The sequence below is a fragment of the Carya illinoinensis genome, chromosome 3 (genome assembly GCF_018687715.1).
Source record: "Carya illinoinensis cultivar Pawnee chromosome 3, C.illinoinensisPawnee_v1, whole genome shotgun sequence".
In the NCBI taxonomy this organism is placed as follows: Eukaryota; Viridiplantae; Streptophyta; class Magnoliopsida; order Fagales; family Juglandaceae; genus Carya; species Carya illinoinensis.
This window is the reverse complement of record NC_056754.1, coordinates 4088035-4115676: the sequence shown is the minus strand read 5'-3', so window position 1 is coordinate 4115676 and position 27642 is coordinate 4088035. Positions and strand designations below refer to the sequence as shown.

At 40.4% G+C, this 27642-nt stretch overlaps 2 protein-coding genes across 5 annotated transcripts in view; both read left to right on the top strand.

The window, feature by feature from the left end:
- Positions 1-21933, top strand: part of LOC122302624 (protein RST1) — a 31436-nt gene extending 9503 nt beyond the window's left edge. For all 4 annotated transcript variants that reach the window (XM_043113962.1, XM_043113961.1, XM_043113964.1 and 1 more), the window contains 14 exons: positions 595-667; positions 1028-1196; positions 1383-1513; positions 1602-1693; positions 10264-10355; positions 10420-10635; positions 10760-10837; positions 11347-11529; positions 17968-18867; positions 18975-19271; positions 19528-20157; positions 20454-20613; positions 20809-20927; positions 21419-21933. In XM_043113962.1, the coding sequence (XP_042969896.1) occupies positions 595-667; positions 1028-1196; positions 1383-1513; positions 1602-1693; positions 10264-10355; positions 10420-10635; positions 10760-10837; positions 11347-11529; positions 17968-18867; positions 18975-19271; positions 19528-20157; positions 20454-20613; positions 20809-20927; positions 21419-21799 (3521 nt within the window). In that variant the 3' untranslated portion in view covers positions 21800-21933. The remainder of the gene's footprint in view (positions 1-594; positions 668-1027; positions 1197-1382; positions 1514-1601; positions 1694-10263; positions 10356-10419; positions 10636-10759; positions 10838-11346; positions 11530-17967; positions 18868-18974; positions 19272-19527; positions 20158-20453; positions 20614-20808; positions 20928-21418) is intronic.
- Positions 21934-24405: 2472 nt separating this feature from the next.
- LOC122302623 (pentatricopeptide repeat-containing protein At5g40400) lies at positions 24406-27227 on the top strand. The gene has a single exon (XM_043113959.1). It carries the CDS (start codon positions 24527-24529, stop codon positions 26462-26464), a length of 1938 nt encoding a protein of 645 aa, XP_042969893.1. The 5' UTR covers positions 24406-24526; the 3' UTR covers positions 26465-27227.
- The last annotated feature ends 415 nt before the right edge of the window (positions 27228-27642 follow it).

Genomic DNA, 27642 nt, shown 5'->3' with positions numbered 1-27642 from the left:
ATGAGTTAACTAAGGAAACAAGTACAGTATTCACCTACTAGTTGGTTGTGGTTCTGTTTTTACTGCACATAATGTTTGATTGGAATCCTGAAGATCATACACAGTTTGAAGAAATAGTTATGGCAGTGCTTCCATAATTATGATTATTGGCCTATTATTTTCTTCGAAGTTTTAACAATTGGTTTGGAACCTTTGGCGATAACTCTTGCAGTATATGGATATGCTGTTAAGCCTTATCCAACATTTTAGTGAATGATAAGCCTGGGCTGGGCTTACATAAGCATATTTCTTTGGTTTCAGTTTAGAACCTTTTGATGAGGATGAGGGTGGATGACTGAAGTTATCTGAGGAAAATCTTTTTGTTCCAAGCAACCCAAATTGTTTCTCTTATCTTTTTTTTTGTGGGGGGGGGGGGGGGGGGGGGGGGGGGGAAGACAGTATCAAAGTTCAGGATACATTTGTACTTTGTGAATGCTTGTATATTGTTGTTTTTCCTAAGAAATTGTTAATTTCAAGTGTTATTTTTTTATTGAATTGTAGGTATTTCACTAAAATAACATATCCTGAAAGTATTCAATGTTTGTATATGTCCAGATTTTTATACAGCTTGGGATGTTATTGCGAAGCATTTGCTAGATTACTCCACTGACCCAGCTCTTGCACATAGGTATGTTTGGGTATGATATTTTTGGATTATGGGGAGGGAGGGAGCTCCTAGCAAGTTGGAAAGGGCAGTTTAGTAGCCTTCAATGCGCATTACTATAGAGAATTATTCCGTCTTGCTTGTTGTCGGGTTTTTGGCAGGAAAGAAATGTGCATAATGTGGTAACTGGTATTCAAGGCATCATTTCTTAATACCTTTTTGAGGGTAGTACAACTTTTGTATCTCTTCTTTTTGAGAATTTTAGAGCTCTTTCATTTTGCTTGTTAGGTGGATCTCCCATATACTTCCTCTGTACAATGCAGCACCCTTTTATCATATTAATAAAATTCTATTCTTACCTACAAAAAATTGTTTTATTGGCAGCATTTGCCTTCTGCTGAGATGGGGTGCAATGGATGCTGAAGCATACCCAGAAGCTTCAAAGAATGTTTTGCATATTTTATGGGGCATTGGTACCTCTGTCCATCCTGGTCATGACTTAAAATGGGCAAAGGCAAGGACCTCTGCTTTTGTGGCCTTGATCCAATATGAGGTAATATTATGAATAGTTGCAGTAAATTTCCCCCAATCTTAATTACTTTATGCCTTCGATGTGTAGACTATATTAAATCCTGCATCCAATTTGGTGGTCATATTATCACTTTTTTCTGCTTTGAATTTACTTTTTTTTTTCAATTCAATCTTAAATAATTTTTTTTTTCTATATAATGTTCTCCAGGTATCACATGCTGATAAAAGTATTCCAGAATTCAAGAATAGGAGCTTGGAGCTGCTTTTTTCTGAGACCAACTCCAATGTACTCAAGGCCATGGAAGAATTTCATGTCAAGATCATAACACATGAGCACGCGTAAGCTTTAATTTTCCTTCCAACTTTTTACTGCTCCATATGCTTGAGATATATTGAAGACGGATGAACTTGTGTCAACATGCTTCAGCACTCGCCGAAGATTGATCAAGGAGAAAAGAGTTGCAGGAAGTAAGATTGAGAAGCTTCTGGATGTATTTCCTCAGGTTATCTTCTCTTCAGGTATCGTGAGCTACTGGTCCATATAGCATCCACAAAAGAAATGCTAATTTGCTCATGCCATCAAAATTAATGCTAGTTACTTTGGCTTTGTTCTTTGTTGACTGAAAAAAAATGCATGGATGATAGTGCTTTGTAACTCCTAATCCCACAATATGAATGATCCACAGAGTGGGTAGGTCATAAAAGTAGTCCTGGGTGCTAAGTCTCACATTTGATAATTGCCAAGTGAAATTGGGCTTTTTTTTTTTTTTTTTTTTGATAAATAAACAAATTATATTGATCAATGGCAAAGCCAGTATTACAACTCTAACGCCCTAACTAGGTAGGCACATTAGAAACAAGAAAATCATGTAGGGCCATGCCATTAAAATCCATAGCAACGGCAAACAGGTTGGGTGTAGCCATCGGCAAGATAATTTCAAAGGTGCTAGCAAACAGGTTGGGTGTAGCCATCGGCAAGATAATTTCAAAGCCACAAAATGCCTTTGTCAGGGGTCGTCAAATTCTAGATTCGGTCTTAATAGCCAATGAATGCCTGGATAGTAGATTAAAGTCTGGTATCGCAGGGATTATTTGTAAACTAGACATGGAAAAGGCATATGACCACGTAAATTGGGACTTCCTCATCTATCTATTGAAGAGGTGTGGCTTTGGGGAACGTTGGTGTAGGTGGATTAGATGGTGTATCTCAACGGCAAAATTTTCAGTTTTGATCAATGGCAGTCCAGAAGGTTTCTTTAACAGTTCGAGGGGGTTAAGACAGGGAGATCCCTTATCCCCTTTTCTATTTGTCATTGTCATGGAGGCTCTGAGTAGGATGCTAATGGCGTTAGTTACCAATGGACTGCTGGCTGGATTTTCAGTGGGTGATCGGAACAGGGGCCAAATCTCGATATCCCACTTGCTTTTTGCAGATGACACTCTAATCTTCTGTGAGGCTGAACAAGAACAACTTAGGACTCTGAAAGCACTTCTGTTATGCTTCGAAGCAGCGTCAGGTTTGAGAGTGAATTTTGATAAATCAGAGTTAGTTCCTGTTGGGAATGTCAGTAGCACGAGTCAGTTGGCTAGTACTTTGGGCTGTAAGGTCGCTGCTCTCCCTATGACCTATCTGGGACTACCGTTGGGGGCTGTTTCACGTGCTGTTTCTATTTGGGATCCAGTGATTGAGAAGATAGAGCGAAGATTGGTTGAGTGGAAGAGATTGTATTTGTCGAAAGGAGGACGGGTGACCCTGATAAAGAGTACTCTTTCTAACTTACCTACTTACTTTCTATCTCTTTTCCCTATTCCAGTTTCCGTGGCAGCATGGATAGAAAGATTGTACCGTGATTTCCTTTGGAGTGGGATGGGAGAAGAATTCAAGTTTCATTTAATCAGTTGGGATAAGGTATGCAGACCATTTTCTTCAGGTGGGTTGGGGATAAAGAACTTAAGAAAATTCAATCGAGCATTGCTCGGGAAGTGGCTATGGAGATACAATACGGAACCGGAAGCATTGTGGAAATTAGTAGTTGAGAGCAAACATGGCAGCTTATGGGGGGGATGGTGTACTAGAGAGGGGTCTGGGCCTAATGGGGTGGGGATTTGGAAGCATATAAGAAGAGGGTGGGGGGTGTTTGCCAACCATACGAAACTTTTGGTGGGGGAGGGCACACGCATAAAATTTTGGAGAGATATCTGGTGTGGGGAAGAGGCTTTGAAGGATTCCTTCCCGTTGGTTTTCCGAGTGGCTTGTGATCCAGATGCTTCGGTGGCGGAACTTCTGGTTCGTTCAGGGGACCAAGTCCATTGGAACATCAATTTCTGTAGAACAGCACAGGATTGGGAAGTAAATAGCTTCACGGAGTTCTTCAGCCTAGTGTACTCTATGAAGATGAATGGAAGACATGAAGATACGCTATGGTGGAAACCGGTGGGTAAGGGTATTTTCTCGGTCCGTTCATTTTATAAGGCCCTTACAACTTTTCCATCTCCTCCTTTCCCATGGAAAAGCTTGTGGAGGAATAAGGCGCCTTCAAAGTCACTTTTCTTCACCTGGACAGCAGCGTTGGGAAAGATCTTGACTACTGATAACTTGCGAAAGCGTCGGATCATCATCACAGATTGGTGTTGTATGTGTAAGAAAACTGGCGAGACAGTGAACCATCTCCTACTACATTGTGAGATTGCTAGAGTTTTGTGGTGTGAGGTGTTCAGCCGAGTAGGGTTAAGTTGGGTAATGCCGGAGTCAGTGGTAGAATTATTGGCCAGTTGGGCGATGCCGGGGGGTGATTCACGAATCAAAGCGGTGTGGAAGATGGTCCCTATCTGTATTATGTGGTGTATCTGGCAAGAGCGCAATGAGAGAACATTCGAAGATAAGGAGCGGACAAACGAGGAGCTTCGTTCTATTTTTTTCAGTACTTTGTTTCTGTGGACTCTAGCTATAGACTTTAATGGTCTAAATGTACATGAGTTCCTTGCAACCTCTATAGCGATCTAGATAGGTCTTATCTCTTGTATACCTTTTTGTGTACTTGGGCTATGCCTATTATAATTAATACTACCGTTTTACTTATCAAAAAAAAAAATCCATAGCAATAGCCCAGTTACAAAGTGTTCTAAAAAATAAAAGTTTAAGCTCCTTCACTGATCTTTCCTGGTCCTTGAAGGTCCGCTTACTTCGCTCCTGCCATACGCACCACATAATGCATAGGGGGATTATCTTCCAAATATCTTTAATTGGTTTTCTGTCCCGTATATCTGACCAGCTGGGCAATGCCGCCTCCACAATTTTAGGCATCACCCAAGCCATATCCAGTTGTGAGAATACCTCATTCCAGAGAGCCCTTGCCGTATCACAGTGTCAAAGGAGGTGGTCTAGCGACTCTCCCCCTCTTCTGCACAAGCAACACTAGTCTACAATAATGATCCTCATTTTCCTCAAATTATCTGTGGTAAGTATCTTTCCCAGGGAGGCAGTTCAAACAAAGAATGAGACTTTAGGAGGAGCCTTATTTCTCCAGATTTTTCTCCAAGGACACAGAGAATTGGGCTCATGGGTGAGGGCCTTATAGAACGATTGAACTGAAAAATTACCTTTGCCTATTAGAGTCCACCACAAAACATCCTCTTGCTGTCCATTTGGTCTTATGGAGTATATGAGGCTATAGAAGTCTGCGAAATTACTTAATTCCCAATCTTGTGCTGCTCTACTAAAATTAATATTCCAAAGAATTGACCCCCCTCTAACTCCATAACGTCTGCCATTGAAGCATCCTTATCTCTAGCCAATGAGAACAGAAGAGGATACGAGTCTTTTAAATGCCCTACTAGCACACCAACATCTCTCCAGAATTTGATCCTTGATCCCGTACCCACACAAAGCTTTACATGACAGTTAAAAACCCCCCATCCTCTTCTTATATGTTTCCATAACCCCACTCCATAAGTGTCCCTTACTTCTCGAGTACACTACTCCCCCCATAAACCACCATACTTCTTCTCAACCACCAATTTCCATAGAGAGTCATGCTCCTTGGCAAATCTCCACAGCCATTTGCCTAATAGCGCACGGTTGAAGGTCCTTAGGTTTCTAATCCCAAGCCTCCCCTTGAAATAGGACGACACACCTGCTCCCACTTAACCAAGTGGAACTTGAGCTCCTCCCCCAAGCCCCCCCACAAGAAATCGCGTTGGATCTTCTCGATATGAACCGCTACACTTGTTGGTATTGGGAAGAGAGATAAGAAATAGGTAGGTAAGTTAGAGAGTACTTTTTATTAATGTAATCCTTCCACCTTTTGACAAATACATCCTCTTCCACCCCGCCAATCTCCATTCTATTTTTTCAATCACTGAATCTCAGACCGAGGACGCCCTCGAGGCACTCCCTAAAGGAAGTCCCAAGTAAGTCATAGGGAATGAGGTTATCTTACACCCCATTGTTCTCGCTAGGTATCGAATGTTAGAAACTTCCCTAATTGGCACCAACTCTGATTTTTCCAAATTCACTTTCAACCCAGAAACAACCTCGAAGCAGAAGAGTAGGGTCTTCAACACTTGCATCTGATTTTGCTCGGCTTCACACATAATAAGTGTGTCATCTGCAAACAGAAGATGAGAAATGATAACAGTGCCCCTATCCGGGGTACCAATCGAGAACCCTTTTAGGAGTCCATTTTCAACCAAAGCCGAGAGCATCCTACTTAGGGCCTTCATAACTATCACGAATAATAAAAGTGACAATGGGTCCCCTTGTCGCAATCCACGAGAACTCTGGAAAAAACCAACTGAAACTCCATTTATCAACATAGAATACTTTACCGTAGATATACACCAGTGCATCCACGCCCTCCACCGTTCCCCAAAACCACATCTCCTTAGCAAATGTAGAAGGAAATCCCAGTTAACATGATCATAAGCCTTTTCCATGTCTAGTTTGCACATGATCCCTGACTTTTCATCATTTAGCCTACTATCAAGGCATTCATTGGCAATTAACACCGCATCCAAAATCTGTCTGCCTTTTACAAAGGCATTTTAGGGTTTCGTAATAAGCTTCCCCATCACCTCACTCAATCTATTCGCAAGTACTTTCGAGATTATCTTATACAACCCATTCACTAGATTGATAGGCCGGAACTTTTTTAAATCCATAGCCCCCCCACCTTCTTGGATATCAGAGCAAGAAAAGTGGTATTTAGATTTTTTTCAAAATTTTCAGCCATGAAAAACTCCTGGAAAACCTTCATAAGGTCCTTTAAAACTTCCCAACAATCTTGAAAAAAGCCTATAGAGAATTCATCCGATCTTGGAGCTTTATCTCTGGCCATTTTCCTTACTACCTCAAAAACCTCTAACGCCTCAAAATCCCTTTCCAACCGAGAGACATCACTTGACCCAATAGTATCAAATTCCATCCCATTTAGGGTAGGCTGCCAACCCTCCTACTCTGTTTATAAGTTCTCATAAAAATCAGCTACATGATTGTGAAGTACCTGCTCATCACTACACTCCACATCTTCCACTATCAGCTTCTCAATATTATTATTTCTCCTATGAGAATTTGTAATTCTGTGGAAGAAACTCATGCTTCGATCTCCTTTCCGCAACCACAATGCCCTTGACTTTTGCCGCCAAGACATCTCTTCTAGCAGTATCAACCTCTCAATCTCTATGACCAACTCTGATCTCCTGTCTTGTTCTTCCCGAGTGAGTGGTTGTACCTCTTGCAGCCTCTCAATCTCTTGAAGTTCCAGCAACTTGGCTTTCCTGTTTACCCCTACGTTGCCAAAAGACTCCAAGTTCCACTCTTTTAGGTCTCTTTTTAGAGCTTTCAATTTACCTGCAAAAATGAAACTAGGAGTACCTTGGAATTGATAGGAAGACCACCACTGTTTAACCCTCTCCACAAACCCTTCTGATTTTAACCACATATTTTCGAATTTAAACAGTTGACGACCATTATGAACTCCTCCGCAGTCGATCAGAATAGGCCAATGGTCGGAACCGATGCATGGCATATGTTTTTGCCATACATCCGGGAAGTGGCTTTCTCATTATGGAGAAATTAAGAACTGATCCAGTCTAGACCAAGACTGATTGTTTGACCAAGTCGCAATGCCCCCGGCAAGTGGCAAATCCACCAAGTTCAGGTCAAAATTAAACTCCGAGAATTCCTTCATAGCTGGTCTCAGTCTTCTAGTACCTGAGACTTCACTTGGGAATCTTACAACATTGAAGTCTCCCCCTATACACCATGGGAGTCCCCCACCAGGAGTGAATCCCTGCTAATTCTTCCCATAAAAGTTTTCTTGCCGAATCTAGGTTGGGGCCGTAAACATCTGCAAAAGCCCATAAGAAGTTATCGGGGACACACTTAAACGTGCATGCTACCGAGTACTACCCATTACAATCCTCCACTTTCTCAACCACTCGTCTATCTCACATTACCACAACCCCTCCTGATGCCCCCTTTGAGGTCAAGAATAACCAATCCACATGACTTCCACTCCATAGACTCCTCACAATTCTCCTATCAATCATCTTCAATTTCGTCTCTTGTAGGCATACAGTATCCACCTTCCACTCTCGAAGTAGGTTCCTAATTCGTAGACGCTTATTTATCTTATCAAGCCCACAGACGTTCCACGACACAATTTTAGGCTTCATTGAGGAACAGGCAGCCCCTTCCCTTTCACCCTTCCCCTACTGGCACTACTCTCTATATTCATTGACCAGTTCAATCTTTTGAGTTCCCGATGCTTCTTTGATTTGCCTTTAGATTTTTGTTTATGTCCCGCTTCAATTGTTGTAAACAGAGCCATAAATTGTTCCTCATATCCATCACACGCAATCCCCACAAGTTTTTGAATCTCCCTCACCTTATGGAAGACCCAATTTGAAATATTGGTTGCGCTGGTAAGCAAAAATCCAGTGGCACCGGTTCCTCCACCCTACTAATCTGAAAACCCAGAGATTCTCCTTCTGTTGGTAGATCATCCAGCCCCAGCTGTCCACAAACATTAGGGAAACTGAGATCTTCAATATTATCATCCACCAAGTGCATTAAATCCTCAGAACCCTCCCCCTCTTCGTCCACAACCTCAAATGGTGTGATAGGAGCTTCCACCGGGCCCAAATACAAAGGTTTTGAGCCTATTGGCCTCTGTCCTCCCTGCACTGGAAAAAACCCTTTCTGACACAGGCTCGGACCCATTGCGAATCTCGGAGACGTCATCTTCTCGCTCAAAGCCGCCGAGATATTGTTGGCAGTCTCCAATACCACCGTCGGCAAGTTCTGTGTCGTCACCGTTACCTTCTCCACCGATGGCTGCCACGGTGTTGGCTCTGAATCCTCTGTGGAGTCGCTTGGAATCGGGTTGGGGAAACCCGGGTTGAGGGAACCCATTAAGGATGCTGGGTCTTCAGAAATGGACCTGGGCTGTGGGGGCCCAAGCCCGACTCCAGGCCCTCCACTCGTGGAGGCCTTATTATCGTGAGTTGAGGGGGGCTGGGTCCTTTGATTAGAAACTGGGCTAAGGGAACCCAGGCCCGTCTCCAGGCCCACCACTTGAGGGAGTGTCTCCAGCCCTAAGAAGGGCCCAGCCTTATTACATCCATCTAGCCCAACCCTCTGAAACGCCCCCGTTTCAATCCTCTCACTGGCTTCCTCCCATCTCCCTCCTCTTTCCTTAAACAGCCCGACGAGCCTTCGTACTTCATCCATCTCCTTCTGCAATTTCCTCAACTGGCCCTGCAGCTCCAACAGACGTTTACTGGAAACCCACGTCTCTTGTCCTACTAGCATGCCAGCCTCTGCATTTCGTTCATGGCGTGGGGCTCAACGTTCCTCCCCAGCGACGTAAAATGCACCTCCGTCGGCCCCCCTTTGCACGTACCTTGGTCCCCTCATGCGAACCTCCTTGAAGGATCTTGCCAAGGTGTTTGATCCCCTTTCCACTCTGTTACTCTACACTCCTCCGACTGTTCCATACCCGTTTCCTCTGTGCTGAACCATCTCCATAGCTAGATTCTTCAATTTCCTCCATCCCCACCCATCTTCACCTACTGGAAAGCATAGCAGATGAGTTCTTCCCGCCTGACCATATTCTGCAATCGACAGATAACGCCCATGTCTATTCGAGCAACGTTGGGCAACAAAACTACGGTAACCCTCCCAGATTACTGAATACACCTCCTTCTTTTCCCCCTTCAAGCACTCCTCCAACACATTCACCATCCACAGTGTTGTGTTTCAGCCCACCAGTAGTTCATGCCTCTCCTTCCACCCTTGTTCTGAAATATGTAGATTAGTTCCTTCCTTTGTGAGGATAATCAGCTTGGACTCAACTACTAATTCACGTGAAATTGCAATTACAACCACCGGGAGACTACAAAGCCTTCATCGTGACAACCTCACTAACATGAGTAGTTGCATGTGTACGGAGAGAAAAAGTTGCATGTGTACGTTAGGCTTTATAAGTGATTCTAGGGAAACTTCAAATTGACTAGTCTTTTTGGGCTTATAGCACAAATGTGGCTAGCACTTTCCTTGGTCATTACATGCTTAGTTTTGAATCATCGCTTCGGTGGCTTCAAACAAATTTTGCTGATTTCAAAAAGTTGCTTAACTACTTTTGCCTGCACAATGCACAAAGTTTCATAGGTAAAATAAGAGAAAGATGAAAGTATAAAGCAATAGGTCAAAAGATAATTATTTTTGGGCAATGATACACTTACAACTATCTTACAACTATTTTACAATTTATTTTAAATCAACCAATGTAATTGTGACACTTCATTAAAAAATAATTTCTATTTTACGTAGCTAGCCTTCATCTTAAGTAGTGTGGTAAAATAGTTGTAGACTAATTGTAGGTTTATTATTTTCCATTATTTTTTCATTGACAAGACTAGGCATATTGCATAGTGATGGTGGTGGCTTTTGATGATAGCAATTAATCAAATAATTTATGGTGGTGAATTTTTCTGTGATGATAATTAATCAAATCTTAACAGCATAGTCCCATCCACCCTTCCCCATGGCTATTTCTGTTCTGATCTTATAAGCATTGCATTTGCAGAGGAAAGAAGTAATGCCAAAAAATTACCTGGTGCAGCTCTATTATCTCTTTCCTTCACTCCTAAAGATGTGAGCAAACAGGGGTCATCAAGGGTAAGATACATAATTGATGATTTGTGTTTCTTGAGGATTTACTCTAAGATTGTATTTTGTTCAGGGATTACGAGATCCACATGCTGGATATGAGAATGCAATGGTGGAAATAGCAGCATCTCTTCAGCTCTCAAGAAATATTTTCTTTGCACTTCTTTCACTGCAGTCATGGGATCCCTTTGTGCGACGTTGGATGAGAGCTAATATATTGTATTTTGATGCTAAATCACCACCCACCGTCTTGGATAAATCTTCCAAAGCGGCTAATGATATCCTTAAGGTTGACTATCGTCTTGAACTTCCAAAACAATGCTTCTACAACCTTGTATATATTGCATTAATATCAAAGAGATTCTGTGCAGTATGTGGTCTAATTCTTTTTATATTTTTTTTTTATCATGCAGAGTATGATACGAATAGCAGAAGAAGCCATCCCTAGATCTTCTGAAAATGTTGCATTAGCCATTGGTGCACTTTGTTCAGTATGAATTTTACAGGATTGTAAATTTTTTTTTCTAGATTTATAATCTACTGCTGTGTGTATTATCAGTCAACTGCTTATTTCTCATCAATAAAATTCTTATTTACTGATATAAAAAAAAAAGTAGTTGCATATTGTCAGTCAACTGTCAAAGGAAATGTATGAGATCCAAGGAACCATTGTGAAAAAACTCTAAAATTATTCCTGTGTACTCCAAGATGGAATATCTAGATTGTGGGAACAAACCCTATCTCATATGCCTCAGTTATGGATCATTTTGCATTATAAATGTGCCAGGTGGCAATTCGTCTTTTTTTCAGAGTAATTTATTCTGTGTCTACCTCATTAAAATTTGAGATTTTAGAATCAAATGGTAGGCTCAGTAAGGACCCTGGCCCCATGTGGTCCTCTCAAGTGTCTTCCTTGCATTCAACTTTTTTTAATAAATTTTAGCACTCAGCAATGAATTCTTTTAGCAGTTTTACTTCATGATTGACATTTTTTTGTCAGGTTTTGCCTCCATCTGCCCATACTGTTAAATCAACTGCTTCAGAGTTCCTGTTTAATTGGTTGTTCCAGCATGAACATGAACACCGCCAATGGTCAGCTGCTATTTCTCTTGGATTGATCTCAAGTTGCCTTCATGTAACCGATCATGAGCAGAAATTTCAGATCATCACTGCACTTGTTGAGGTGTTCGCTGAACTCATTAAGTAGTGTACTGTAGTTCAAAAAATAGAAAGATCTGTTTTGACTTGGTGGGAGCAATCTCTTTGCTCTGAAATTGTGATGTTTTAAGCTTTTTTACCTTAAAAATTTCGGGTTGAATTCTTGCTTATCGTAGGCATTGACTTTGTTGGATGGGTTGCTTGGAGGTAGTCCTCATCGAGACAGACTTTTGAGGTTTCATATGCAGGAAGTCATGCTGTTCGTATTATAGAGAGAGAGGAAGGAAGGTGACTAAGAGTTAGTACTAAGTAGTTTAAAAATTCTCTGGGTTTTTCAGTCTTTGGAAGATTGCGTTCAATCAGATGGCAAGAAGGAATTTATTAGAACATCCAGCTTGGTGGCGATGGCTATATTGCACGAAGGTCTTGAAAGGCCTATGGTCGTTATCTGACCATAGTAGAGTACAGAGGTGGTGGAAGGATAAGTTTACTCATCTACTTATTTTCCCTGAGGAAGTGGAAGGCAAAGGTTGGAGAAAGATGGCTTTGGAACTTAGTGAGCTGTGTGGCAATGTGGGTAAAGCTGGAGGGAAGAAATATGGGGGTGCTGAGATCATACAACAACCTTGCACAATAGTCACATGCAGTGGTACAACCTCCAAGACCTACACCGAGGTAGTCTCATGCTCTACTCTAGCCATCAAAGGAGGTGTCGAAAGAACAAAGGAGCATCTGATAAGAGTAGGATTCTCGTACTGAGATGTGGAGGACTGTAATGATATTTTGAAAAAGAGAGAAGTTACTGTTGTGGAGCAAGGCAAAGAGAAAAGTTTTGACGTGCCGCCAGCCGGAAAGTCTTACGCAAGAAGGGATGGGGGCTCTCTATTCAAGGGGTGTGGTGCAGAGAAGACGTCTATACAAAGCATAAGAGAGGAGCTGATTGACTTAAGGGAGTGGGTCACGGGTTTGATCCTTAAGTTAAGTCAGGACATGGGCTTGGGCTTAGAGACCTGATACATACCTAAGTTTATGTACTCACAGAGGGGCTCGGAAGCAAATAGAGAACCACGTAGAACAAGGGTGCGGGAAAGGAAAGCAGAAGGCCTGTGATCCAATAGGGCACCTGGCTAGGCGATGGTGGGTCAAACACTCGGGCTTCTCCACGTATGAAATTGGGTCATCTTCCGAAGTTGCAACATTACCATCGACGTTGACGATACACTGAATGGTGACACCACAGAACTGACCAACAAAGGCATCTGACTTGGTTTCAAGCATCCCGGTCGATGAGGGGGCGGGGCCGACGTTGAGGATAATGGATGTTGGATTGTTTTGATGCAAAAATAATCGCCTGAAGTGTCCAAATCGACGAGAGCATGTACTTATCAACCCAGAACATGCTGTCTACGGAAAAAGAAGGCCTTTTGTTCCTGGGAAATGCTCAAACAGAGGTAGGGGTTTGTGAAGGTAGTATCGCAGTGGAAATGAGATTTTTAGACAATACATTGGTTGTGTATGACTTAGTTGGGGCTAAGGGAGAGCTTTGGCAGGTCTTGGATCATGTCTCAGACAAGATGTACAAACAAGCCCCCTAGTCTGTGAAGAGGATCATTGGGTTGAACCAATCCCACTATCTTCCCTACATCCAACCCACAGCTTTCAGGTCTTATAAATTTATAATGGGTTATACACAAGGCAAAGGAGATTCAAACTTGTCTTGGGATTGTGTGCGACAGTTTCGAGGACCAATTCATAGCTCTCCTTGCAGCTATAGAGGCCGGACAAACCCATTCTAGCTCACCTAGGGAGCTCACTTCAGCTAAGAAGAGTGCTAAAGAATTAAAGAGGCTTGATTGGACAGTAAATGATGGAGCAAGAGAGATGAGCTCTAGTTGTAGAAGATTGAAGGAAAGGGCAATGGCGGTTGTTTTATGAAACCCAAGATTGTTTCATGGAACTTAAAGGGGTTAATTGAGAAGGAAAACTGCCTTAAGGTTAGAAATCGACTTTGCAAATGGAGAGTAGACATTGTATATTTGCAAAAAATGAAATTGGCATTTATCCCCCTTCACACTAGTGGGGATGTAACCAAGTGGGGTGGTGTTACTTACCTTCCAATGGAGCATCGGGAGGTATCTTAATGATGTAGGACAAAAGAGTGGTGGAAAAGATAGATGATTGTTTGGGAGACTTTATGGTGGTTTGCTCATTTCAGAATGTCGTGGATGGATACCAGTAGGCTTTTTTGTAGGAGTTTATGGTCCTAACCTAGATTGCACGCGAAATTTATTATGGGATGAGCTGGCTGGACTATACAACAGATGGAACCTACCTTGTTGTATTGGCGGTGATTTCAATGTCACCAGTTCTTGAGTGAAAGATTGGGTGGTTCTAGCTTCAACCCAACTATGGTAGACTTCTCTAACTTCATCTTTGAACAAGATTTACTAGATATTCCTCTTGCAAGTGGCTCCTTCACTTGGTCGAGCAACCAAGAACACCCTTCTTGGTCAAGGATTGATGGATTTCTTATCTAAACAGAATGGGAAACACAAAATCCGGACCTTATTCAAAAGAGACTCCCCAGGTTTTGTTCTGATCACTTTCCTATCCTCCTTGATTGTGGTGGCCTTCATAGAGGCCCAAGGTATTTCAAGTTTGAGAACATGTAGTTGAAGTTAGAGGGATTTCTTGACAGTGTCTGACAATGGTGGTCTTCTTACCAATTTCATGGCAACCCAAGCTATATCCCGGCATGCAAATTGAAGTCCCTGAAGAAAGATTTGAAGGTGTGGAATGAGCAAGTATTTGGTGATGTGGAAAGCCACAAAAATACTCTCTTGGAAGAACTCAAGGGATTGGAGGGAATGGATGAGGAGCGGGAACTATCTGAAGCACAGAGGGCTTTTAAAACCCAAGTGATTGCAGACATTGAAAGCGTTTCTTTATTGGAAGAAATATCCTAGAGACAAAAATCATGAGCATTATGTTTGAAGGAAGGGGATAGATGCACCAAGTTCTTCCATTGGGTGGCTAATTCACATAAGAGAAATAACGCTAAAGAGATGTTGATGATGGATGGGGTGGCTTCCTCCAACCAAACCGAGATCATAGATCACATTGTCAATTACTATGAGAATGTGCTCACAGAACAATTTTCTTGGAGAGCGAGATTAGATGGGCTTGCTTTTGATGTCCCTAATCCATAGGAAATGGAACAACTTGAAAGGCCATTTGATGAGTTAGAGGTTAGACAAGTATTGAAATGCATGGCGGGTGACAAAGCTCCAGGTCCAGACAGTTTCTCTATGGATTTTTTTCAAACATGTTGGGAAGTGCTTAAAGAAGACATCATGGGGGTCTTCCATGAATTTCATGAAAATTGAAGGTTTGAAAAAAAGCCTAAATGCAAGTTTTATAGCGCTCATACCAAAAAAGCTTGGAGTGGTAGAGGTAAAGGATTACAATCCCATTAACATGGTGGGTGGGTGGGTTGTACAAAAATTCTTTCCAAAGTATTGGTAGATAGGTTGTGCAAGGTGTAGGAGAAGTTAATATCAAAGCCTCAGAATGCCTTTGTCAAAGGTAGGCAAATCCTTGACTCAGTGCTTATTTCCAATGAATTTTTGGATAGTAGACTCAAGTTGGGAGAGTTGGGGCTCTTGTGCAAGCTGGATGTGGAAAAAGCATATGCCTATCAATAGGAGTTTCTTACTATTCATGCTTGAGGGACGTGGCTTTGGTACAAAATGGTGTAATGGATCCATCTTTGTGTCTCTACAGCATGTTTGTCTATATTGGTAAATGGCACACCAAAAGTCTTATTTAAAAGCTCACGAGGATTGAGACAATGTGACCATTTATCTTTGCTACTTCAGTAAGATGATTTTAGGTGTTGTGGAGGGTGGGTTCATATCTGGATTCTTGGTGGGAGAGTCAACTACTGGCTTGCTCAACATATCTCATTTATGATTCGTCGATGATACCTTAATCTTTTGTGGGCCAGCCTTGATCAAATTCGAGCTTTGAGGGCTTTACCATTATGCTTTGAACCTGTATCTGGCTTAAAGGTGAACTTGGCAAAATCAGAAGTAGTGTTAGTGGAGATATTCCTAATGTGGAGAGTATGGCTTGCATTTTGGGATGCAAGATATCTCAACTACCTATGAAATATCTTGGCCTCCCGTTGGGTGCTACATTCAAATCGAACTCTATTTGGGATGATGTGCTAGAAAAAATGGAGAGGAGATTAGCTAGTTGGAAGAGGACGTATTTATCCTAAGGTGGTACGGTCACTTTAATCACAAGTACTCTTTCCAATTTGCCAACTTATTTCCTCTCATTATTCCCACTCCCTGCCAAAGTGGCTCATCGCAGGGAGAAACTCCAACGTGACTTCTTGTAGGGAGGAATTAACGACAACTTTAAATTTCAATTGGTGAAATTGGCCACAATATGTTTTGCAATCAAAGGAGGTTTTTGCATTTGGAATTTGAAATCCTTTAATATCGCCTTGCTTGGTAAATGGTTATGGAAATATCACTATGAACCGGGGGAAAGAGCGGTAGGAAAAGAGAGAAAGGGGGGGGGGGGGGGGGGGGGGGAGCGCTTGTGGAGAATCATCATTGAATTGTAGCATGGGGAACTATGGGGAGGATGATGTTCTAATGAGGTGGGTGAGCCTTATGGAGAGGCGTTGTGGAAGCACATAAGAAGAGGTTGTGATACATATGCACGTAATATCCACTTTATTGTGGGCAATGGAGCCAAGGTCAAATTTTGGCATGATGCATGCTGCGGCGAAAGGGCACTCAAGGAAACCTATCCATAAGTTTATGGTTTAGCAAAGAATGAAAGAAGCCTCGATTGTGGATCTATTAATTATGTCCAATGCTATTCCCCAATGGAATATTATATTCCTTAGAGATGCACAAGATTGGGAAATTGATGTTTTCTCCGCATTCTTTGACCTTGTGTAGTTTGTCGGGGGGAGTTGAAGACAAGATTTTTTGGTGCCCCTCTAAGAAAGGGATATTTCAAAGTCCGATCTTTCTACCAAGCCATGACCACGCATAACACAAATCCATTCCTATGGAAGAGCATTTGGAAGACAAAGGCATCTATAAAGGTAGCATTTTTTGTATGGACAACTTCATTGGGGAAGATCCTCACTCTAGACAACTTGAGGAAACGTCGAATCATAGTCATAGATTGGTATTGTATGTGCAAGAAGAGCAGAGAGTCAAAGAGTCGGTTGACCACTCATTACTTCATTGTGAGATTGCCATGACTGTGTGAAATGAAGTCTTTGCTCGGTTGGGACTAGCTTGGGTGACATTGAGAAGGGCAAGAGATCTTCTAGCTTCTTGGAGAGGGGCATTCGGGGCAACGCTCAAATTGCATCAATATGGAAGATGGTCCCAACATATCTATGGTGGTGCATTTGGAGGGAGAGAAATGCAAGAAGTTTTGACGATCAAGGATGACCAATGGATGAGCTTAGAAACTTATTTTTCAATACTTTACTACATTGGTCGATTGTAATTGATTTTCATGGCATGACCTTCCATGGATTCCTTGTATCTCTAAACTAGCACGCTTAGGCATTGCTCTTGTATATGGTTGGGCTCTTGCCTACACTCTTGATCAATATATATTTGTTTACTGATAAAAAATAAATAAAAAGATTTACATTTCTGGATTTTTTTTTGGCTTGATCATTCCAGTCTAAGGAAAGCAGCAATTTCATTTGGTCCCTTGAGTAGAGTGAAATACTCTGTCATTAATTGCTTATATGAACAGCTACTCGTGAACTCAAAACATTGTTATATGTCTTGGACTTCTGAATTAATTGTTTGGTTTCATTATCTATTGTTCTCACCATATGATTCCAATTGAATGCCCACTCACTAAATATTAGAGTAGATATTTGAATTCCCAGACTTGTGCAATTTGCTTTGTGGTCACGCTTCTCATACAATAGTTTTAGATTTTTGTTCTCTTTGGTTAAGAATCTAAGATTATTGACCATTTAGGATAAATTATGCAATTGCACCTGGAGGTTTGGTAAAATAGCCAGCAGTGCAGCACTTACCTCCTATTTTCAAAAATGAAGACTCACCCTCTGAAGTAGTCATGTTTTTGTTTTTTAATTTTCCTTATCTATCCAAAGGGAATTGCATCCTCACTTGGGTTTACTTTTGCATGAAGAATTAGTTTGAAATAAGAATATTCTGCCACAGTTAATAATGATAAGTGACTCAGGGTTTCATGAGTGTTTTTGAAAATAGGGTACAATTACTTGACATTTAGGTTGTTACTACCGTATTATCTTTTTGTCCAGCTTAGCCATCTAATTCTTATTGCTTGTAAAGCATCAAGAGTTTTATATATACTCGGTGTGCATTTGAGAAAGTTAAATGAATTACCTGGTGGTGTATTTACCAATAGTGCTTCGCTTCAGGTTTTAGGTAGTAGCAAAAGCATCCTTGTCAAAGGAGCTTGTGGTGTTGGCTTGGGTTTTTCATGCCAAGATCTTCTAACCAGGGTTGAAGCTACTGATAACTCTAAATTGGACAAAGACACCAGAAAGATGAAGGAAGAGGACTTGGTAAGAAAGATTGTAAAGGTCTTATCGCTAATGATATGTAAGCTCACTCAGTCTTCATCTGATATAGTGGAAAGTCTCTCTGCATATATCATGCCAGATGCATCTGATCTTGATGCTGTTAAAACTGCTGATCTACTGTGCGAGAACTGTGATGACTTGGAGGAAGATATCTGGGGTGTTAGTGGACTTGTCCTTGGTTTGGCGAGCTCTGTTGGTGCAATATACAGAGCTGGGGCACATGATGCTGTGCTCAAGATAAAGGACTTAATCATATCTTGGATTCCACATGTGAACTCTCTTGTTCAAAATTTTGGTTCTTGCAGAGAAGATTCTGAGATTGTATTGTCAGTAGGTTCCTGTCTTGCACTTCCCATTGTCGTGACTTTCTGCCAGAGAGTAGAATTGATGAATGATAGTGAACTAGATCATCTTGTGAATGGCTATAGGGAGCTCATTTCTGAATTAGTTTCTGTTAAAGCATCTAGTATTTCTCGTCAGAGTTTGTTAATGGCATCATGCATTGGAGCTGGAGGCCTCCTTGCCTGCATTTTGAATGAAGGGGTACATCCTATTGAAGTTGAGAGTGTCAAAGGTTTACTAGAGTTGTTTAGAGAGTGTTATTCCAATCCTTCCCCTCCTCTTATCCATGTGGGTGGGGTGTTTGGAGTTGTCAATGCCATGGGAGCAGGTGCTGGGATTTTGGTTCATGTGCATCCTCTAACCTCCTCAATGCAGACCAGTTTTGAGCGAAAGGTAATTTTTTTGCTGTTCTTACCGTAACATCCTTTTTTTTTTTTTTAACTAACATCCACTTCTTGTTCAGTAATGCATTCAAATTACTATTTGTGTTTGCTGAACAGGAATCTCGCTATCTCAGGGGTCCTTTACTTTCAAGTCCAGTTTGTGAGCCGAATTTGACATCATTGATGCAGGAGATATTTCTTGTTGCCCAAAATTCTGATGGGCATCAGCTGCAACAATATGCAGCATGGGCAGTTTCATTTCTTCGGCATCATTTGTGGTACAAGGAACCTCTCAACATCGACAATGGTATCAAGACTAGTGAAGCTGGTTCAAAATCTGTGTCTCAAACTTTTTCTGAGGACAGTGTGGTTATGAGGCTCTGTTTGTGGTTAATGCATCTGGATGTTTCTGAGGTAAGTTTGTTGCTTCAAGTTCTGTGGGTTCAATATGTCCAAAGCTTGTTTATTTTCTCAGGCTGTCTGGCAGTTCCTGGATATGTGTGTCTATATCCAACATGCTTGTCAATACTACCATTTCTTCTCACTGTTGATATGGTTATGGATAGTACATTTACTCATTATCTTGATTGGCTAAAATATTCTTAATACTGGAAAGTGTAAAAGGATTCTGTTGGCAAATCTATTTAATTTCTTAATTTCATTCATTCAGACAGGCACCATTGCACATGTTGGCACTGTAGCTACTGTGTTCAGGTGCCTTTCACGTGCTCCTAGGTTGCCAGTCTTGGATTGGGGTGCAATCATAAGACGCTGCATGAAATACGAAGCTAAAGTTGCTGAGTTGTTACCACCTGATTCATCTCTTGAAGAAGGAATCCTCAGGAAGCAATGTTTGCAGTTTTCATTAGCTCATGCAAACCAGTTTGATCCACTAGCAACTTTCCTTGATGAGATGTCTGACCTGTCCAGATTTAAGACACTTGAACTGAATCTGCGATCATGTCTGCTCATTCACCTGGCAGACCTGATAAAAGTATTTTCAGGTTCCAGGATTGAGAAACTATTTAATGATTTAACTTACTACTTGCCTTCGGTTACTTCAATGTTGCGGTGTTCGTGCTGGAAGGGTCTATATCAGTGCCTAGATGAAGCTTCTCTTGACTCTGTAGACTACATATCCCACATTGAAACGTGCATGGAGGTGCTATTTGCCCAGTTGCCAGTATTGGGAGCAGCAGCCATCATAGAAGTGGATCAGCTTAGTTCTGTAGAGGAGTGGTCTGAGGCCATTAGATGTTTAGGGAAGGCTCGACGGGTTTGGTTATTGACTTTTCTGCAGGTATGCCTGTCGCTTAAGAAAATTCTTGTTCTAGTTTGCTGCTTCATAGAAATGCTGACATTGAGATAACATTTTTTTTCGAAGAGGACTGAACCCCAATGACACTGAGATAATATGAGCCTTCTTTACTGGATACACTTTTTTAAGGAATATCATGCTTTCCCATGTTTTTCTGATACAAATTAATTGAACTTTTTTTGTATAGGTACAAATTAATTGAACTTTTTCCCTCGTGATTCACTACATTAACTTGGCGAATACTGATTGACTTATATGAATTCATAACTATATCACAGGTTTTGGAGAAGGACCCAGTCCGAAGAGATGGTCAGTTGACTCAGCCTATAGAATTAATTAAAAAGATGCAAGCCAAAGCCAAGCTAGTTAGTATGGGTTCCCTCCCATTGACTGAGCTGGGAAGACTAAAAGCTTATATATTCAACTCTGAATCGCATGGTTAGTTTCTCTATGCCATGGTAACCAACACAAAATTTGGGAAGATAAGAAAACCCAATAAAAAATAAATAAATAACTGTTGAACAATTCCATGTTACCAGCCACAATGCTGAAGAGAATGAGAATTGCTTTTTGTTACTCTTACATACCTGAAAGCATCTAAAGCTTCTGACATATGAAATATATTATCTGCAGGTATCTGGGATGTGCTCATTGAAGTTGTAGCAGCTTTGCAACATGCAGAGGAAAGTGTCAAAAGACAGTGGGTTGTTGATGCAGTAGAAGTTAGCTGCATATCAAGTTATCCTTCCACGGTAGGCACTAAGCATCCAATCCCTTTAATGTGGAATGATAAAAATTAAAAAGGACATAGGGGACCATTATAAATATGGGCATGGTCACTCTCCCATCTGTCAGGATTGGAAGACAAAAAACTTGTTAATGGTGACTTGAATGGGGAGAAATGAGGTACAATGAATAACAGCAGATCAGTATTGATGACATGTCAAGGATTCATTAAAGTTCTTTAATGAAGCCTAAAACCGTTTTTTTTGACATGCAGGGTGGTGCTGATGGCACAGTTTACATATATTTTGTTTAAGTTCTGCTAACAGTAAAATCATTTATGTGAAGAGTTTCAAGTGTTTTTTTTTTTTAATGGTATTCCCCCTTGCCTTGCTTTTTGGTGAATTGATCCGCATGCCTTTCTGGACAGTTTAATGACTTGCGGTAGCTGTGGATTTAATGAAATTTAAATTTTACCTTTGACTTGCCCATGCTTTTTACTAAAATTCTTTCTCCACAGCCAATTCAGTTTCTCGGTCTGCTATGTGGTAGCTGCTGCAAATACATGCCTCTTCTGATTGTGGATCGACATGCTGTGTTGAGTGATCTACCAGTTACCCTCACTTCTCTCATGTCAGACTCCAGCTGGGGTGTTGTTGCAGAATCAGTTGTTTCTAATCTCTGGGCATCAACGGAGCGCATTTACAAATGGGCTACACGGAATGTATGCAGTGATGATACAGCTGACACACAGCCTATAGATGAAAGTGAGAGTTATATGGCTGTTTTTCTATTGCGTGTAATGCATAGAACTTGCGGATATTTGAAAGACCACTTGCCTCTAGACAAACAGCTGAAGCTTGCGAACATGGTTATCCCTGAAAACATGGCTTTTGAATGAGGTTAAAACCAGAATGTGAGCGGGCAATTTGTGTCTCTTTACCTGGCCAAATTGTGGTCTTCTAAATTTGCATGTAAATTTTCAGATGACTTCCGTTTGCATTCTAAAAATAATGATAGTTATCTTCTTCTTCCTTTCCTTCGTTTCATTTAATTTTGATATCTGGAGTTTGGATGTCGACCCCACTACAGAGATTATCATGGAGCAAAGAGAGTTATTAAGTTCAGAAATCATTTCAGATTCATAAGTTAGGACATGGGTTCATTGGATGGGAAATTTTTTTGAGGGGAATATCATTAACTTGCTTAATGGATTGATTTCTAAGCATTGGTTTTGAGTTTGTTGTATCCACTCATTCTTTCCACTGCCATGTCGAGAATCTTGTGTAAAATCAACCATAAATTTTAATTAAACAGTGTCCCAGATTATGGATTTCCTTTTTCTGAACCCTTCTACCATTATTCTGTAAAGTAACATCTAAGAAAATAAAATAGGGCAAAAGTTTTGGAGTAGAATCTGGAACTCAAGTTTTATGTCCAGATTATCTTTTTTGCTTCTCTTTCTTAGAAAGAGAGCCTCTGGCTCTATGTAAGAAAAATCAAAGTTCGTTTCAGTTAACGAAATAGTTTTGATCTTGGTACCGTCTTCAAATAATATATATGAATAAATTAGTTATATATAAATTATATTTCAAAATTAATTATAAAAATTATAAATTATTGTTATATATATTATTAAAATTAAAGGGCCTCATCCCTGTGTTTCACGGATCCCTATAAGATCTTGCAGACGTGTGGATGCAACACCCTCATCCGTGTTTCATGGATCCCTGTAAGATGTTGCAAATACATGTGGATGCAATACTATATAAATAAGAGCGGTGCTGCTCTGTCGCTTATAATTGACTGCTGTAGGTTAACGTTAGGCTAAAATTATCTAATTATTTTTTTAATCATATTTTTTTATTATTTTAAAATATTTTTAAAAGATATAAAAAATATATCAATATAGTAATGGTCACTTTCTTAACTATTAAGTAAAACAAATACAAGAGATGTCAAAATAACATTTTTATATAAATAATATTTTGTGCGTACTTTTAGTGGGAAAAGACCCAACGCAAGCTATTTATCAGGTCTAACTATATGGCGTGAGATCATGAAAAAAAAGAGAAAAATTCTTCGATTTGAGTCCAACTTTATAGAAATGCCTTTGTTGGTAACTTTAATTACAAAATTGTCATGCCATTGGGTTTTACATACCGGAGAATTTGCATACAGGGAGAAACACTTAAACCAACCGATATTAGTCGAAATGCATCAAAATGGCTGGTATTTGTTTCGGTACAAAACGTAGACCTCCTTCATGCCGGTTATTGTTCCGGCAATGTAAATTCCAATCATACTGACTGTACGATATTTAAAACTTTGGAAAAAAGTCCCTTATCCTAGCTGATTTGCTGCTTTGCCAAAGAGGAGGATGCAACCTTGGCTTTCATCGTCCTCTCCCCTTCTGTTCCTTTTCCTTTTCCCACACCACCTTATAGATTTTTCTGTAAGTTTTTGTAACTTCTCTTTCCACTAGTTTAGTCTAGGCCTAATCTACTACTTTTTGGCTACCAAATGTCTCCACATGCCCTTCAACACAATTCTGCAATTGTTGATCTATTGGTACAAATCAAAATCGCAACAAAAGTCTCTATGCCTGATCCTTGCGTGCGGCTTATACCGTGTGTGGCCATCACATGTCGCCATACTGCAAAGCGTCTAATGGTTACACATGTCATACTGACAACTTTGCCACTCCAAGATCTTTTAGATCTAACCCATCCCATATCGCTATCACTGACGCGTGAAATCCACATGCTACAACAAGCAAGCGTGAAGAAAACCTGCAATCAGCAATTCCAGCCAATCAATGTTGGTCACCCTATTATGTTCCCACTTTCCCAAACTGAAGATCTTGAGGTTGGGAATACCAATCTCTTCTGTAAACCTCTCAAGACAACAAACTCTAATATATCACCAACATCCACCACCTCCAATAGTAGCAACACAGTTCGCACATCTATGCAAATTGTGAAAAACAGTCATTTAAGATGACAACCTCTTTGTAGGAAATGGGTAGAAACCAAGTTTTTAGCCTCAAGATCCAATTTTTCTTTTTCTACTTTTGTATTGTATTTGTTATAACAGGGTGTTTATTGAAAAAACCTACCCCTCCTCATGTATCTTGATTTAGTTAATGAAATGTTTGCTCGTTTATAAAAAGTTTTATGTACAGATTTGACTGACACTCGTTAATATTTGCGACTTTGTGACTTTTCAAGGCTATTGGCTGCCGGAAATATTTGAAGCTATATACCAACTCGAACCCCTATTAGTCGTTATCAAATCAGTGTTCAAACTTGTTTTTGAAGAAAAATCATGAACACTGATTTGAAGAAAAAATTGTTTTTCCCCTTCGCATCAGCTAAATAAGATTTTTTTTTATATAAATAATAATTACAATTCTAAAATGTCATTTAAAAAAAATAGATAAATATAAAATTTATATAAAAATGACTATATCTAAGTTTTTAAGATGAATATTGAGAAGGAATACAATACTCCCATTCATCTTAATTTTTATTTTTTCCCAAAGCTGGCCCCTTTCGTTCCAAATCCAACGCCTGGTACGCCTCTCTCTCTCTCTCTCTCTCTCTCTCTCTCTCTCTCAGAGCAACTAATGCATCGAACTTCAGTTCATTCCTTTAATCAAATCCTCGTCGTATTAACCGATTCTGCATCTTTTATGAGATCTCTGTCAAGACCATTCCCGACCATCAATTTCGTTTTCCAATCAACTTGCTCTTTCTCTTCCTCTTGTTCTTCTTCGTTTCTGCAAACATTACCAGACTCCGAATCCAAGTCAATCTCGAAGCCGCTTTACCAGTTTCTACCCCAAACCCGGAACCCCAACAACTTAGTGAATCTCATTTGCTTAAACCTTAAACAAGAAAATGCTCACCTAGCTCTTCTTCAAAATGACATTAAAGGGCTTCTTCCCCATCTGGGTGCCCATGAAATTTCTCGAGTTTTGTTGAGGTGCCAATCTGATTTCTCTTCTGCTCTCACTTTCTTCAATTGGGTTAAAAGTGATTTGGGTCTGAAACCCACTACTCAGAATTACTGTATTATTGTTCATATATTGGCCTGGTCTCGACAACTTCCGCAAGCCATGAAATTTTTGTCTGAATTGATAGAAGTTGCTAGGGATGTGTCACCAAATGATGATATTTTTGAAAGTTTGATTTTGTACAGTGAAGATTGTAATTGGAATCCGCTTGTCTTTGATATGCTTATCAAGGCTTATGTGAAAGCCAACATGATTCAGGAAGGCTTTCGGACTTTTAGCAGGACTGTGGAGGTTGGTTTTGTCCCCAGCGTGATTGCCTGTAATAGGCTTTTGAATGGGTTGGTGAAGCTGAGCTGGGTTGATCGATGTTGGGACGTATATGAAGAAATGGGGAGAATTGGGATACACCCGAATGCTCATACATTTAATATATTGACTCATAGTTTGTGCAAGGATCTAGATGTGGATAAGGTGAATGGGTTCTTGGAGAAGATGGAAGAAGAAGGGTTTATTCCCGATGTGGTGACCTATAATACGTTGATTAACAGCTATTGTAGAAAAGAAAGGCTCGAGGATGCGTTTTATTTGTATAAGATTATGTATCGGAGGGGCGTGTTGCCAGATTTGTTTTCTTATACTGCCTTGATGAATGGCCTTTGTAAAGAAGGGAAGGTTAGGGAGGCTCATCAGCTTTTTCATCGGATGGTTCATAGAGGGATAACTCCAGATACTATGTCCTATAACACTCTTATTTGTGGGTATTGCAAGGAGGGAAAGATGCAAGAATCTAGGTCATTATTGTACGAGATGATAGGAAATGGGGTTTGCACAGATTGTTTCACTTGTCAGATTATCATGGAGGGATATGTAAAAGAAGGTAGATTACTTTCAGCTTTGAATTTGATTGTGGAGCTTCAGAGATTTGGAATCCAAATTTCTCATGACATTTATGGTCATCTAATGGTCAGATTGTGTCAGGAAAATAGGCCATTTGCAGCTAGAAGTCTTCTAGAGAGAATCTCTCCGTACGGTTATGTGCCTGATATTGTTGTCTACAATGAATTGATTGAGTCGCTTTGCAAATGCAATCATGTGGCAGATGCATTGGATTTGAAATCTGAGATGGTAACTAAAAATATAAAGCCCAATCTTAATACATACCTAACTCTGATAAGCTGCTTGAGTAAAATAAGCAGAAGCATGGATGGTGAATCTTTAGTGGAAGAGATGGTTAGATTTGGTGTGCCACCTGATCCAGCAATATGCAGGGCCTTAGTTACTGGATACTGCAAGGAAAGAGATGCTTTAAAGGCAGAATCATTATTGGGCTTCTTTGCCAAGGAATTTCAAATTTTTGATACTGAAAGTTACAATGCACTTGTCAAAGTCCTCTCTGAGAATGCTGATGTGGCTTCTTTAATGCAAATCCAGGATAGGATGCAAAAAATGGGATATGCCCCGAATAGCCTAACATGCAAGTTTGTGATCGATGGATTATGGAAAGCTACAATGCTGGTCAAACTCAAGCCCAACATGGAATGCGTGTAGGGACACAAATTTCAGGGCAGAGTGCCTTGTTTTTCCCAGATAGATGAGCTAGGGTTACGCATCAAGTAACAAGTATCCACAGTCGGGAGGAATTTGTCTCAAGTATACTGCATTTTTCATCAGCTTAAATTGCGCTTACAGTGGTGGTTCTGTGGTGGTCCTTGAGCTGCTTGGTTGGTGATGTGGATTATAAACTTAAGGGCTTAATGCTGACATGGTATATAAGGGCAGGCTACAGTAAGCAACCTGTCCGGTGAACGCCCATCTGATGGAACGGATATATATTTTGAGTGGATCTTGCATGTTCACTTTGTCACGGTTACTCATGGCAATTCTGGGCGTGGCAGTTGGGCACTAAATGGCAAAGGGAATAGTAGGGGCATCGACTTTGCCGTAGTAGGGTATAAGTACAGCGGCTGTCATTAGTCGAGGATGTTGTGTCAAGTATCAAATTGAAGATTTAACAATCTACAACCGGAGAAGTAGCATGGGACCATTGGACATGGTTTTTATGGGCAAGTAGAATCCTCTATTTCACCACATGCAAATAGAAGCTGTGTTTCGGGGTATAATTATTTGTGAAAAACGTGTCAACGTCCTCAAATTGATCATTCAAGTAGAACCCTCCTGAATAGTTTTGCAAATGAATATGAAAGTATGAAAACATAATGGCAACATGTTCTGTACAGTACCCACTTTGGTGGTTGAATTCATGCAAATTTTATGCAAAAAATTATATCAACCACATGAGATTGCGTACTAACCAAAGATTTCTTGGCTTCTATGTTCTACAAGAAATGCTGAACACGTATGATATTGAAGTTTCTAACGTGCTCTGGTATCTTCAAGAATTTAAGTGTCAAGTAATGCTGGGGATAGAATCGATAGACTGCGAGGATCTCGGTCGTGGTAGAGTTACAATAGTCGGTAGAAAAAGGGATCGGATTCCATCTTTACATATTAACTGTACCGTTTAAAATCAGTTACAGTGCATAGAGTAGAGTTACAAATTATCACCCAAAATTTTGCGATGTCGATTAATTTGACAAACTTTTGGGGAAAAAAGCAATTTGATCAAATGGGTCTGATTGAATCACATATTTTTTTTATTTGTTGGACAAAAGCCAAGAAAAGAACATTAAACCCCTCATTTATTATTTATTAACTTCGTACATTCA